Source organism: Onychomys torridus, chromosome 8 (genome assembly GCF_903995425.1).
Source record: "Onychomys torridus chromosome 8, mOncTor1.1, whole genome shotgun sequence".
NCBI classification, from domain to species: domain Eukaryota; kingdom Metazoa; phylum Chordata; class Mammalia; order Rodentia; family Cricetidae; genus Onychomys; species Onychomys torridus.
This window is the reverse complement of record NC_050450.1, coordinates 39156490-39167503: the sequence shown is the minus strand read 5'-3', so window position 1 is coordinate 39167503 and position 11014 is coordinate 39156490. Positions and strand designations below refer to the sequence as shown.

The window sequence follows — 11014 nt, the reverse complement described above, 5'->3', positions numbered from 1 at the left end:
ACAAAAAGCATAATTTACTATTTAAAAAATGATTTTTTTTTCCTCCTCTTGTCATCTGAAACTAAGCAGCCAGGGCCTTATTCTTGTACATTTTTAATGCAATTCATTTTGCCCTTTTTAGTAGTATTATCATTGTAATTATGAATAAAGAGTGCATAAAAGCCTGGGAGGTGGAGGCTGACCTTCAGCCTTTAGGTACCTCTGCGGCACAGTAAGGGTGTCGGGGTGCCTTCTGGGAAATGTAGTCTGTTTTGGAAAACAGATGGCTGGCGCGCACGCGCAGTTGAGCTCAGTAGGGTTCCCTTGCTGGATGTTGGGCTTACTAGGCTTGCAGGCTGAGCCGGCGTAGCTGGGAGCCCGCAGGGTGGAGCTGCCAGCCGGGCGGGAGCACGCAGAGGCCCCGGTGGCAGGTGCAGGCCATTGGCCCTCAATCCAGGTCGGTCCGCGGCGGGAATAGCGGTCAAGGAAGCGGCTGGCTTCAGGTTTGCGCATCAGGGCGGCCTTGAGCACAGCGCCTGCAGGCTTACCATCCCTGAGCTGAAACTTTGTTTATTCCTTTCTGTCTGTCTTTGGTGTTGAACAGTGTCTTAGTGTGAATCCCACAGTCTGTATTCTTTCTTTGGCGAATTTCTGTTCCCTTGCTCTAACGTTTGCTGTTGGAAAGGAGTGGAAGGATGCTGAGCATGGAACCTAGGACTTTTTAATATCATGCGCTCTTACATGGGCTGCACCTCCAGCCCCTTTTCTCCAAAATGTTAATTCAGTTCTAGCTAGTGATGCTGTTCCTGTGTGTGTGTGTGTGTGTGTGTGTGTGTGTGTGTGTGTGTACGTGTGTCTGTCTGTCTGTCAGGGGGTGGGGTGGGGTGTTCTTGTTACTTTAAGAGACTTTGGTGATTTTTCTGACCAGAGGCAAACACCCACGAGGATGAGAGGACTAATTTCTAGGTGGTGGATTCTGAAAAGGGTATGCATTCTGCTGACACTTCTTTCACTTGCAGTGTCCAAGTGCAGATGGGTGGAATATTTATGCCTTCTCTTACCTTCATGAGTTGCACACCATGGTGCCTTCTACCTTGCTAAAGAACTCAATAGCTTGGTTCCGTTGTCTTTATTCATAATCTCTAGTGAAAAAGTCACAGGCCCAATAACAAGGTGTGCTTGTTGCCTACTTCTGGTTTTGGTGGTCTTGCCCAGGTTCCATCTAGCTGGAGGAGGCTGGGCTGTGCAGATGCCCAGCAGGTAGTTTCTAACCTGGTCTGGCCCAGGGAGGACTGGAGAGCAGGCAGAATGATGAGTGAACCTCACAGCCTCTTCCTTCCGGTGTCTTCTCAGGAGGAGCAACAGAGGGAGAAAAATGACCTCGAGGTTGCTGCCAGCCCACGTTCAGGTGAGTAAAGGCCACTTCTTTTTTGAGCTGCCTTCAGGCTGAAGAAGAGGCAAATCTATTTCATCCTTTCTTGAGCTCTCTGGGCTTCAGAACCCAAGGAGGAACAGAAGCTGCTGAAAGGTGAGACTGTAACTCCTGAAGGGAGGTTCTTCCTGTCTCCATTCATCAGTTACCTAGCCATCGACCAGGAGTTAACTGCTTTCCCTTACTTACTGAGCAGACATTAGTCTATCAGGCTGTTGTATAGTCCCCTGGTTCTTGCATATTCTTGGAGAAGATGTCAGCAAGACACAAAGAGCCTCAGCAAGCAAGGCTTCATTAGAGCAGGAACTTACTTGCACAGGCTGAGAGATGGAATCAGCTCATAGGGTGTCAGCTACAGTTTTTAATATCTTCTCCACTTAGCGCCTTTGACTGGTGGAAAGCGTATCACCCCTGCCTCCCCGGGATATGTTAACTTGAGGTCTTGTGACCGGATGGTAGGACTGGTCTCATTCACACGTGTTATCAATGCTTATCAGCTCCAGTATCCTTTGGCCATAAAGCTAAGCTTAAACAATAGATCTTTTGTCCCCACACCAGCCCCTACCTCCAGACTCATATTTAACTTCTGCCTGATGACTAGAAGTGCATCTGGGCTGCATCCAAAGGTACAGAAGGAAAAGCTTACAAGGCATGAATGCAGAAGCAGAACACAGAAGCCCATAGGTTCAAGCTTTGTTTATTTAGACTTGTCCCCATGCAGAGTTCCTGATGGTGCAAGCCATACTCCTTTGGTGCTTGATTGGCTGAGCTTGTGTTATTTTGTAAGGAACCTAGGGAGTTTTTGCCTTCTTAGTCTAAAGGCTTATTATATTAGCATCTGCCATGATTCTACTCAAAGAAAGGCATGGCTACCAGTCTCTTAGGGGAAGCTTTTCTGAGTTGAGACTGGCAAGTGACTTAGCCAGTGAGAAGATTCACAAACTCTCTGGGAAGATGGCGTAATTAGTAATATATTTGCTACACACGTCTGAGGATGTTAGTTCGATGCAATGCATAGAACTCAAGTAAAAAAAAAAAAAAAAGCCAGGAGCAATGGTATGTTGTTTGTCAACCCGGCTCTGGAGAGGCAGGTGGATCCCTGGGGTTCACTGGGGTTCACTGGGGTTCACTGGCCTAATGAGTCAACAAAGGCTAGGCCAGTGAGAGACCCCATCTCAAAAACTAGATGGATAGCATACTGTGTGACACCTGAAGTTGACTTCTGGTTTCAGCACACTTGGGTGCATACACACACACACACACACACACACACACACACACACACACACTCATATACCTCTGAAAAGGACAGAGATTCTGAAAGAAAAGGCGTGGCATGGGGATGTTGCTTCTAGACGGGCACTTGCCTAGCATGCTCGAGGCGGCTCTGGGGTCGATTCCTAGTGCCGCCAAGAAACAGAAGTGGGACTGCCTCTTCCTTCATTTCCAGGGAGGAAACTCAAACCACTCATATTTAAATTTACTTCTGCCCTTTCAGAGCAGGAAAGATGCTAAACTTTGCAGCCAGCTTGGGGTTGTGGAGATGTGCCTCTGGCGTGGCAAAGAAAAAGCGAGCTCCTTGTATTTCCACTCGAGAAGCGCCGCCGGTGTTGCACACGGATGCCCAGCCCCATAATTTTGTAGAGTATCAGAAACCTGGAAACCACCATGCCATCTCCTTTCAAAGACTAATACATTTCTTAGTCTCGAGTTCTGTTCTGTCTTCCTGATCTTGTTTTGTGATGTCAGGTGTTCTCTTGTAGGGTGCTGTGTTTGAACTTTCTTAGGACACAAGTGAGTCACTTACTGTAGGAACGTCCTGAACACATGCTGGTTAATGAAGCTGTTGTCCGGAAATGCCTGCTTGGCTTGAAACACTCAAAACCCTCACAGAGTTGCTTCTCACTCATGCTGTCTGTGGGCATCGTCTGGGATGAGCAGGAAAGGGTTTGCTGTTTCAGGAGCCTGTGACGTTCAGGGATGTGGCCGTGTTCTTCAGCCAGGATGAGTGGTTGCATCTGGACTCTGCACAGAGAAGCCTGTACCGGGAGGTGATGCTGGAGAACTACAGCAGCCTGGCCTCACTGGGTAAGGGGCTTATTGGGGTGCATATTCTGACGTGGAAATGCATGATCTCTACCCTCTATGTGGTAGGATGTGTGAAGGGTTTGACTAGGTTTGGCCTGTGGATGGGCTCAGGACATGGCTGTTTTTCCCCTTGGCTATTCTGAGACGTCTGAATATGGCTGAGTTAAATAAAGGGCACCTTCTCTTGTGTCTTTCCTGTCTCCCCAAACCCAGCTCTGTTGCTGTGGGTCCCCCCAAGCCATCCCACCAAAAGAAGTGCCGAGCCAGAGCCCTGACTCACATCCTCAGACTGTCTCTCGACATCCTCTAGGAGCCCAGCTTTAGGCTGCTTTCTAAACAAAATTTCTCTTCCTATGCACTGAGTCCCGACCTCAGGGTCTACTTGTCCTGGACCTCTATGTTAGTATGGCCACTCATGTCTTCTTGTTCATGTATTCATCTCCTCAGGTATTCTGTTTTCCAAGCCAAAGGTTATCTCGCAATTAGAGCAAGCAGAAGACTTCCAGATGTTGGGAAGTGGAATGCTCCGAGGTGTGTACTTAGGTAAGTGGCAGAGGGACCAGGACTTGAACTTGGCATTTCTTACCTGCCTGGGCACGATAAGGGAATTGTGCTCAGAAGACAGTGGCCAGGGACCTCCTCCGATGTGCCAGCACATGGAGGTTGCTGGGAAGGATGTGTCTTCCTTCTCTGTTTCTGGTCACCTCGTCCATCAGGTTCAGAGGGAGAGGTGAGTTCTCCAAGTACAGATTGCACTTTGTCAAATACATCTTGTCATTGGACAGCATGTGCTACAGTGTGATGTGCAGTAAGTGTCTGTGGGTCTCCATTCTTCTACCCTTCCCTTACTGCACTAATAACCTGTACTACTTCATGGCTTGAACATGACTTCCATGACTGTAGTGCATCCCTCGCCCACCTTTCACTTCAGTGCATCAGTGATAACGTCAGAGTATCCAGAATGTGTTGGTGTCACATTAAGGAAAATAAATCAGAGCACTTCCCCTTGGAATAGTTCATCAAGAATAAGCCCAGATTTAAATTTTCTGCTTCTTTCTCCTTGTGTCTTCCATCTCTCTATTGCATGAATCTAAATCTGTGCCTTCCTGAATGCTGTCTTATGAGTCTGTCCCATGCCTGCGTGTGTCCCCAACGAAGAGCTTTTGCTGTGTACTTACTGAATGTCACTGGAATATGGAGAAAGAATGAGGGAGATTTTACAGCAGTCTTTAACAAAGTTTCACAAGGGTTGAAACTTTTCTGACTCTAACTGACCCAGATAACAAAAAATGCTATCAAGTAATATCTGAATGCTGCTTCCATCATTTATGGAGATACTCATTTTACAATGTTGCTTTTCAAGATAGTTTTTGCTTTCCACAAGTGATTACCACTTCATGCATGCATGCATGCATACACACATGCATTGCTTTCTGGACCAGGGGTATGGAATTAGATTACAATTCTCCCTTAGCTTAGGTTGTAAAAGTTGGTTACATGAGAAATCCAAGGCAAGTAGGGATGGTTGTTACATTGCTCTGATAAAGGCAGGTTAAATAAACAGGCTAAGTACATAGTAGGAAGGCAGTCTTGAATCTTAAGTGATCTCAAGGTGTGTTATTAACTCTGGCTGTGAGGTCCAACAAAAGTTCCAGACTTTCTGAATTCTCATAAGAATGTATCGCCGTACCATCTTGGACTTTAGCTTTGACTTTGTCTGTAACTCAGTATCCATTGTTGAGGAAAAACAACAGAAGAATATGTCCATGTGCAAATACATGAGAGGAACTAGGTGTGCCAGTATGGTGGCAGTTACAGAATTTCAGCAGCTTTGTAGATATTCTTTGGGCTGTTTGTCACTGTGACAATCCATAAGCCATGTACAGCAGATCTTTGTCCCTGGTATCTTTGCCGAGCTTGACTCTGATTGCTGTATCACAAGTGCCCACTGTCTGTTCTGCTTTGCATTTTGTCTTTGTTTCCAGCCCCAGAGGATGATTCTCTTGGACCCTGCTACTTACCCAGAATTCACTTCTCTCTGGCAGTAGCTGGGTATTCTGAGTTAGTTGCATCTTGGGTTGCCATTCATGAACTGTCTTCAGATTTTCCTTTGTTTTGATGAGGCTATTTTCCATGAATAATTTTTTCAGGGTTTATGTGTACAATATATGTATGTGTCTGAGTCCTTCCTTCTTTCCTTTGGCAATAGGCTTTGGGGTAGAATTCTGGCATTTGATGTCTTGTTCCCTATCAACAGTGTCCACACGTGGCTCCACTCTACTGTCTTTGAGCAATGACTGCTGATAACAAGTCCCAGCCTGATTCTGTTTCTCCCGTGTTCTGTAGAAGTGACCTCTTCTATAATCAAGAAGATGAAAGCTCCTTTGTAAAATATATTCATTTCTTTTGGGTCAATGATTTCACTTCTTTTTTTGTTTTATTTTGTTTTGTTTTTTGAGACAGGTTTTCTCTGTAGTGTTGGAGCCTGTCCTGGACTAACTCTGTAGACCAGGCTGGCCTCGAACTCGCAGAGATCCGCCTGGCTCTGCCTCCCGAGTGCTGGGATTACAGGCGTGCGCCACCACCAGCCGGCTTTACTTCTTACAGTGTATCCTAAGTATCCTGGCTCTTGCTTAGATTTTAGATTTTATTTACATTGATTTATTTATATTGTGCACGAGGGGGTGGGGGATAAGCCACAGTTTGAGAGTGGAGCTCAGAGAATGGCTCTCAGGAATCTGTGCGTTCCTTCTACCATTTGAGTCCCAGGGATTAAACTCAAGTTGTCAGGCTTGGCAAGCATGCACCTTTACCCATCCTGTCATCTCTTATCTTCAACTTCATCTTCTTATCACTCAGCTTAAAGTATCAGTGTAGTTATCCCCACTGCATAATGCTCTGGTTTTGTCTGTTCTTACACAGTTTCCATAAGGCCCTAGTTACTTTGTTAGCAGTTTGGTTACTTGGCTATTGAACGGAAGCCTGTGAGAATTGGCCCTTGCCTTGCCTGTAGTTCCCAGAGCCTTGGCCTTTGCACTGTCTATCGAGAGAACACTCCTTACAACAAGGGCCAGAGTAGCACTGTGAGACTAAAACTGTTTCCCAGAGCCCCTGAGGCAGAGTACCTCCTCTTCCTTCCCTTCTTCCCTCCCTCCTCTTCCCTCTCTCCTTCCCTCCATCCTCTTCCTCTCTAAAGCTTTCTTTTGAGATTTACCTGAATATACTGGTACCTGATCTGGGTGATGAAACTGAAAAGTAACATAAGCTCTGCTCAGAAACACCTGATGACCCAGCCTTTGTTGCTAAATCAAGACTGGAAGACTGGCACCCCTCCATTGGAAGAGCTGCCATCTGATGGCCTCAACGCCACCCCCACATCCCCGCATGCGCGCGCGCGCACACACACACACACACACACACACACACACACAGACACACACACACTCACACACTTCTTCAGACCCTTCCTTTCAGACATGTCCACCCTCCTATTTCTTTGCCTTTGCCTTGTTCCTCACCTCTCCTAAGATTCTGAGTTTGGTTTTGTTAGCTGTGCTCATGGATTTCGTTATCATTTTCCTCTCTTCCCAGTGCAAGAGTAACTTACATTTTGTTCAATTTAGGATGGAAGAGCTTGTTTGAACCCATAGTTTCCAAAGGAGATAATAAGGAAGTCTTGAAAAACCACCGAGCTGATGATTTTTTTGACTTCATATTGGGAAGAACATTAAATGAGGAACAGTTAGAGGATCAACGAGGTAAGAAGAACAAGCTTTGCAGCGAAATGCTGCTTTGCATTAGAAAAGACTGTATACCGGAGAGAGGCTTTAAGGGTAATGAGCTCTCGAGCAGTCCCGGTATGAAGTCTCCATTTACTAGAGAACCTGGAGTTGTCTCCAGAGGAAGAAAGCCCCGCTCACAGCAGGACTCCGTTCTATTGAAACAACTAGGATTCAACACAATGCAAAAGTGTTACAAATGCAACAACTGTGGAAAAGTCTTTCTCCACAGTTCTTCTCTGAGCAAGCATCAGAGGCTCCATACTGGCGAGAAGCTCTACAAATGTAAAGAATGCCGGAAAGCCTTCAGCCAAAGCTCGTCCCTAACCCAGCACCTGAGAGTCCATACTGGAGAAAAGCCGTACATATGTAGTGAGTGTGGGAAGGCTTTCAGCTTCACTACCTCTCTCATTGGGCATCAGAGGATGCATACTGGAGAAAGACCCTATCAATGTAAGGAATGTGGCAAAACCTTCAAAGGCAGCTCATCCCTTAACAATCACCAGCGGATCCACACTGGAGAAAAGCCATATAAGTGTAATGAGTGTGGGAGAGCCTTTAGTCAATGCTCATCTCTTATTCAGCATCACAGAATTCATACTGGGGAGAAACCATATGAATGTAGCCAGTGTGGGAAAGCCTTTACATCAATATCACGGCTAAGCAGACACCACCGTATTCATACTGGAGAGAAGCCTTTTCATTGTGATATGTGTGGCAAAGTGTTCAGTTACCACTCAGCCTTGATTATACATCAGAGAATTCACACTGGAGAGAAACCATATGCATGCAAGGAATGTGGGAAAGCCTTCAGCCAGAGCTCAGCACTCATCCAACATCAAAGAATCCACACTGGAGAAAAGCCATACAAGTGCAATGAATGTGGGAAGGCCTTTTCCTGGATCTCACGACTTAATATCCATCACCGAATCCACACAGGCGAGAAGCCTTATCATTGTAAGGAATGTGGAAAAGCTTTCAGTTCCCACTCAGCAGTCAACACTCATCGAAAAATCCACACTGGCGAGAAACCTTACAAATGCAATGACTGTGAAAAAGCCTTCAACCAAAGCTCAGCCCTTATTCAGCACCAGAGAATTCACACTGGAGAGAAACCATTTAACTGTAAAGTATGTGAGAAAGCCTTCAGACAGAGTTCATCACTCATGACACATATGAGAATTCATACGGGAGAAAAGCCTTATAAATGCAAAGCCTGTGGGAAATCATTCAGTCAAAGTTCATCTCTTGCCAACCATCAGAAGACTCATTATTGAGAAAAACCATATAAGAAAAATGCATGTGATAAATCTGCCCAAAGACATTGATTCTGTACTGACTGTAACAGAATTCATCCTGGAGAGAAAATGATGAGCAGTAGTTGGGGTGAGCATCAAATTAGACGTCAGCAAACATCAGACATTTGTGATGCAGTATAAACTTGTCTTTGGAAAACTTACATAAAATATAAAATGTTTTCCACATGTTCTTAAGTTTTACAGACTATAGAGTTGACTGTAGGACTGAAAGATTAATATTTTCTAGTGGTTCAGACTTAACAGCCACCAGCTTTTGTAACCTCACTGGGGACCTGGCGATTTAGGTAAAAGCTGAGCCATGAATCAGCAGACTTCAGATGAGCCAAGGATGTATGTTGGACAAAGCCTTTCAGTGTTAATCCAGAGTAGCTGGATTAGGAAGAATGAGAAAAGCAGTCTACATAGGTAACTTGTAGCTACCTCATTGTCTACTAAAGTTTGTTTTTTAATACTCTGGAAACAAGTTCTTGTTTATTAAAACTTTTGGTTCGTTTTTCTTTTCTCTAAGTCACCGCTCTGTGAGCTGTGCGGGTTATTGTCCCATGCATTGTCTTCCCACCATTCACCACCTCTGATTCAGACCTAAACGCACCTCAAGTCACAAAATGCATGGTGTCTCCATTTGTTTTTCTCAGAAAGTAATTACCTTTGCTGTATTAAATTGTGAAGTAAAGGCTCTTCAGACAGATGCTTTTGAAATTTAATTTACACACACACACACACACACACACACACACACACACACAAGTTAGTTGCAAAGGAGAGATCCTATCACAGTGTAACCACAGAGAGCCCAACTCCCAGCCCTGGGCTATTCCTGCTTCCTGGTGCTCTCTGTACCAATTGTGTACTGCTTATCTAAACTCCTGGGGTCAGCTTCTTAAGCCTGTGAGCTTTCCTGAGCTTCCTGAGTACTGTGAGCCTCCATTCTCCTGTTTCCATTCAAGTAAGTTCAAAGCATGTAACACTAGCCCTCCCTCCATTCTGCCTCTTCTGCAGTGTCCCTGTGTCTTGGAGTAACACAGATGCCTGACGATTTTCTTCCATGTATGGCTGAGCATTGAGTGGGTATGCCCCAGCAGCAGCCCTTAGTCTCAGTACCGTGACCAATTGTGACAACACAATAACTAACCCCCACTGGGGAGGGGGTCTCCCAGGTTGGGAGAGTGTACGACTCTTGCAGAGGACCCTGGTTCGATTCCAGTACCTATTCTGGGCGATTCATAACTTCATGTAACTTCAGCTCCAGGGGATCGAAGGCTTCTGGCTTCCATGGGCACCTCTACTCATGTATGCACACACACATAAAGCTTTCCCCCTACAACCAGTGTTAACAGCTGTGGTAATCTGTGTCCATAATCACAAATGTTTTTAAGGCGTGTAATACCTATTACACAAAATAATAGCACTAGCCTCCCAGGGGGGACCGGGATCTCCCTAGCCACAGGCTTTGTCCTGGAAAATGAGTCTTCTCCTATGGAGCAGGTTTAAGTGAAAAGGCAGATACTGGCTGCACTCATGATGGCTGTACCACTGTTTTACCAATGAGCTTATCTTTCCTGGCACACTAAAGGAGTCAGCACACTATGTCCATAGCTGAACAAAACTGTTGGCATCAACTCTCCCCCAGCAGCCTGCACAGAGCCTTTTCAACATTATGAAAGTGAGCTAGCATGGGGCGGGGGCGGGGGTGGGGGATCTTCCAGCCAGATCCATGTCCTGCAACTAAAGGATGTGGTATCTCCAGCCTCAGGGACTTCCACTTAGTCCTGGGATGAAAAACAAAAACAAAAACAAAAAAACAAAAACAAAAAAAGATAGACAATTAAGTTTGTGGGTTATGAGGTCATAGAGGCCTCTATGGCCAATAATTGAGAGAGGCAGCACATTCCTGGAATTGGGATTTTCACTGAAAAGCCTATGGCTCACTTCAGCCACTGGGGAGAAGGAGTATTTAGACACATCACTGTTGGTTTTTATTTTTTGTTTGTTTGTTTGTTTTGTTGTGCTTCCAAATGAGTTTCCAAATCAGAAAGATACTTGAGAGAGTTAATATTATGTATGTCTTTTTTTTTTTTTTTTTAAACTGGAGGCTAGGGAAGGGCAGGCTCTCTGAAGATCCATGCCTATTTTCCCAACCAAATGGCAATTGATCTTAGAATTCAGCAGCTAGCTAGATTTAAATAAATAGACACATAGATAGATAAAAAGCTAAGTATATGTATTCAATCAATTACTTTTATTTTTTAATCTTCCTGCTTCTGAAACCATCCTTGACTGAATATCAAGGTCCTTGGCACAAAACAAAACAAGCAAAACCCCTGAAACAATACTATGCGCATTGTTCTCTGTGCTGAACACGTTAAAATGATTTAAATTATCATGATTAGTGGTGTAGGCTACACAGATGCTCCTAT

The 11014-nt window shown here is 45.1% G+C and overlaps 1 protein-coding gene across 4 annotated transcripts; it reads left to right on the top strand.

Moving 5' to 3' along the window:
* Nucleotides 1-301: 301 nt before the first annotated feature.
* On the top strand, nucleotides 302-9279 carry Znf879 (zinc finger protein 879). 4 transcript variants are annotated; one of them, XM_036195929.1, is made up of 5 exons: nucleotides 302-436; nucleotides 1333-1387; nucleotides 3373-3499; nucleotides 3947-4042; nucleotides 7123-9279. In XM_036195929.1, the coding sequence occupies exons 2-5, from the start codon at nucleotides 1355-1357 to the stop codon at nucleotides 8553-8555; spliced, it is 1689 nt and encodes a 562-aa protein (XP_036051822.1). In that variant the 5' UTR covers nucleotides 302-436; nucleotides 1333-1354; the 3' UTR covers nucleotides 8556-9279. The 4 variants fall into 4 exon arrangements, with proteins under 4 accessions (XP_036051822.1, XP_036051823.1, XP_036051825.1 ...); XM_036195930.1 differs by having other exon boundaries at nucleotides 302-482; XM_036195932.1 differs by lacking the exon at nucleotides 302-436 and having other exon boundaries at nucleotides 1330-1387; nucleotides 3175-3499.
* Nucleotides 9280-11014: the final 1735 nt, after the last annotated feature.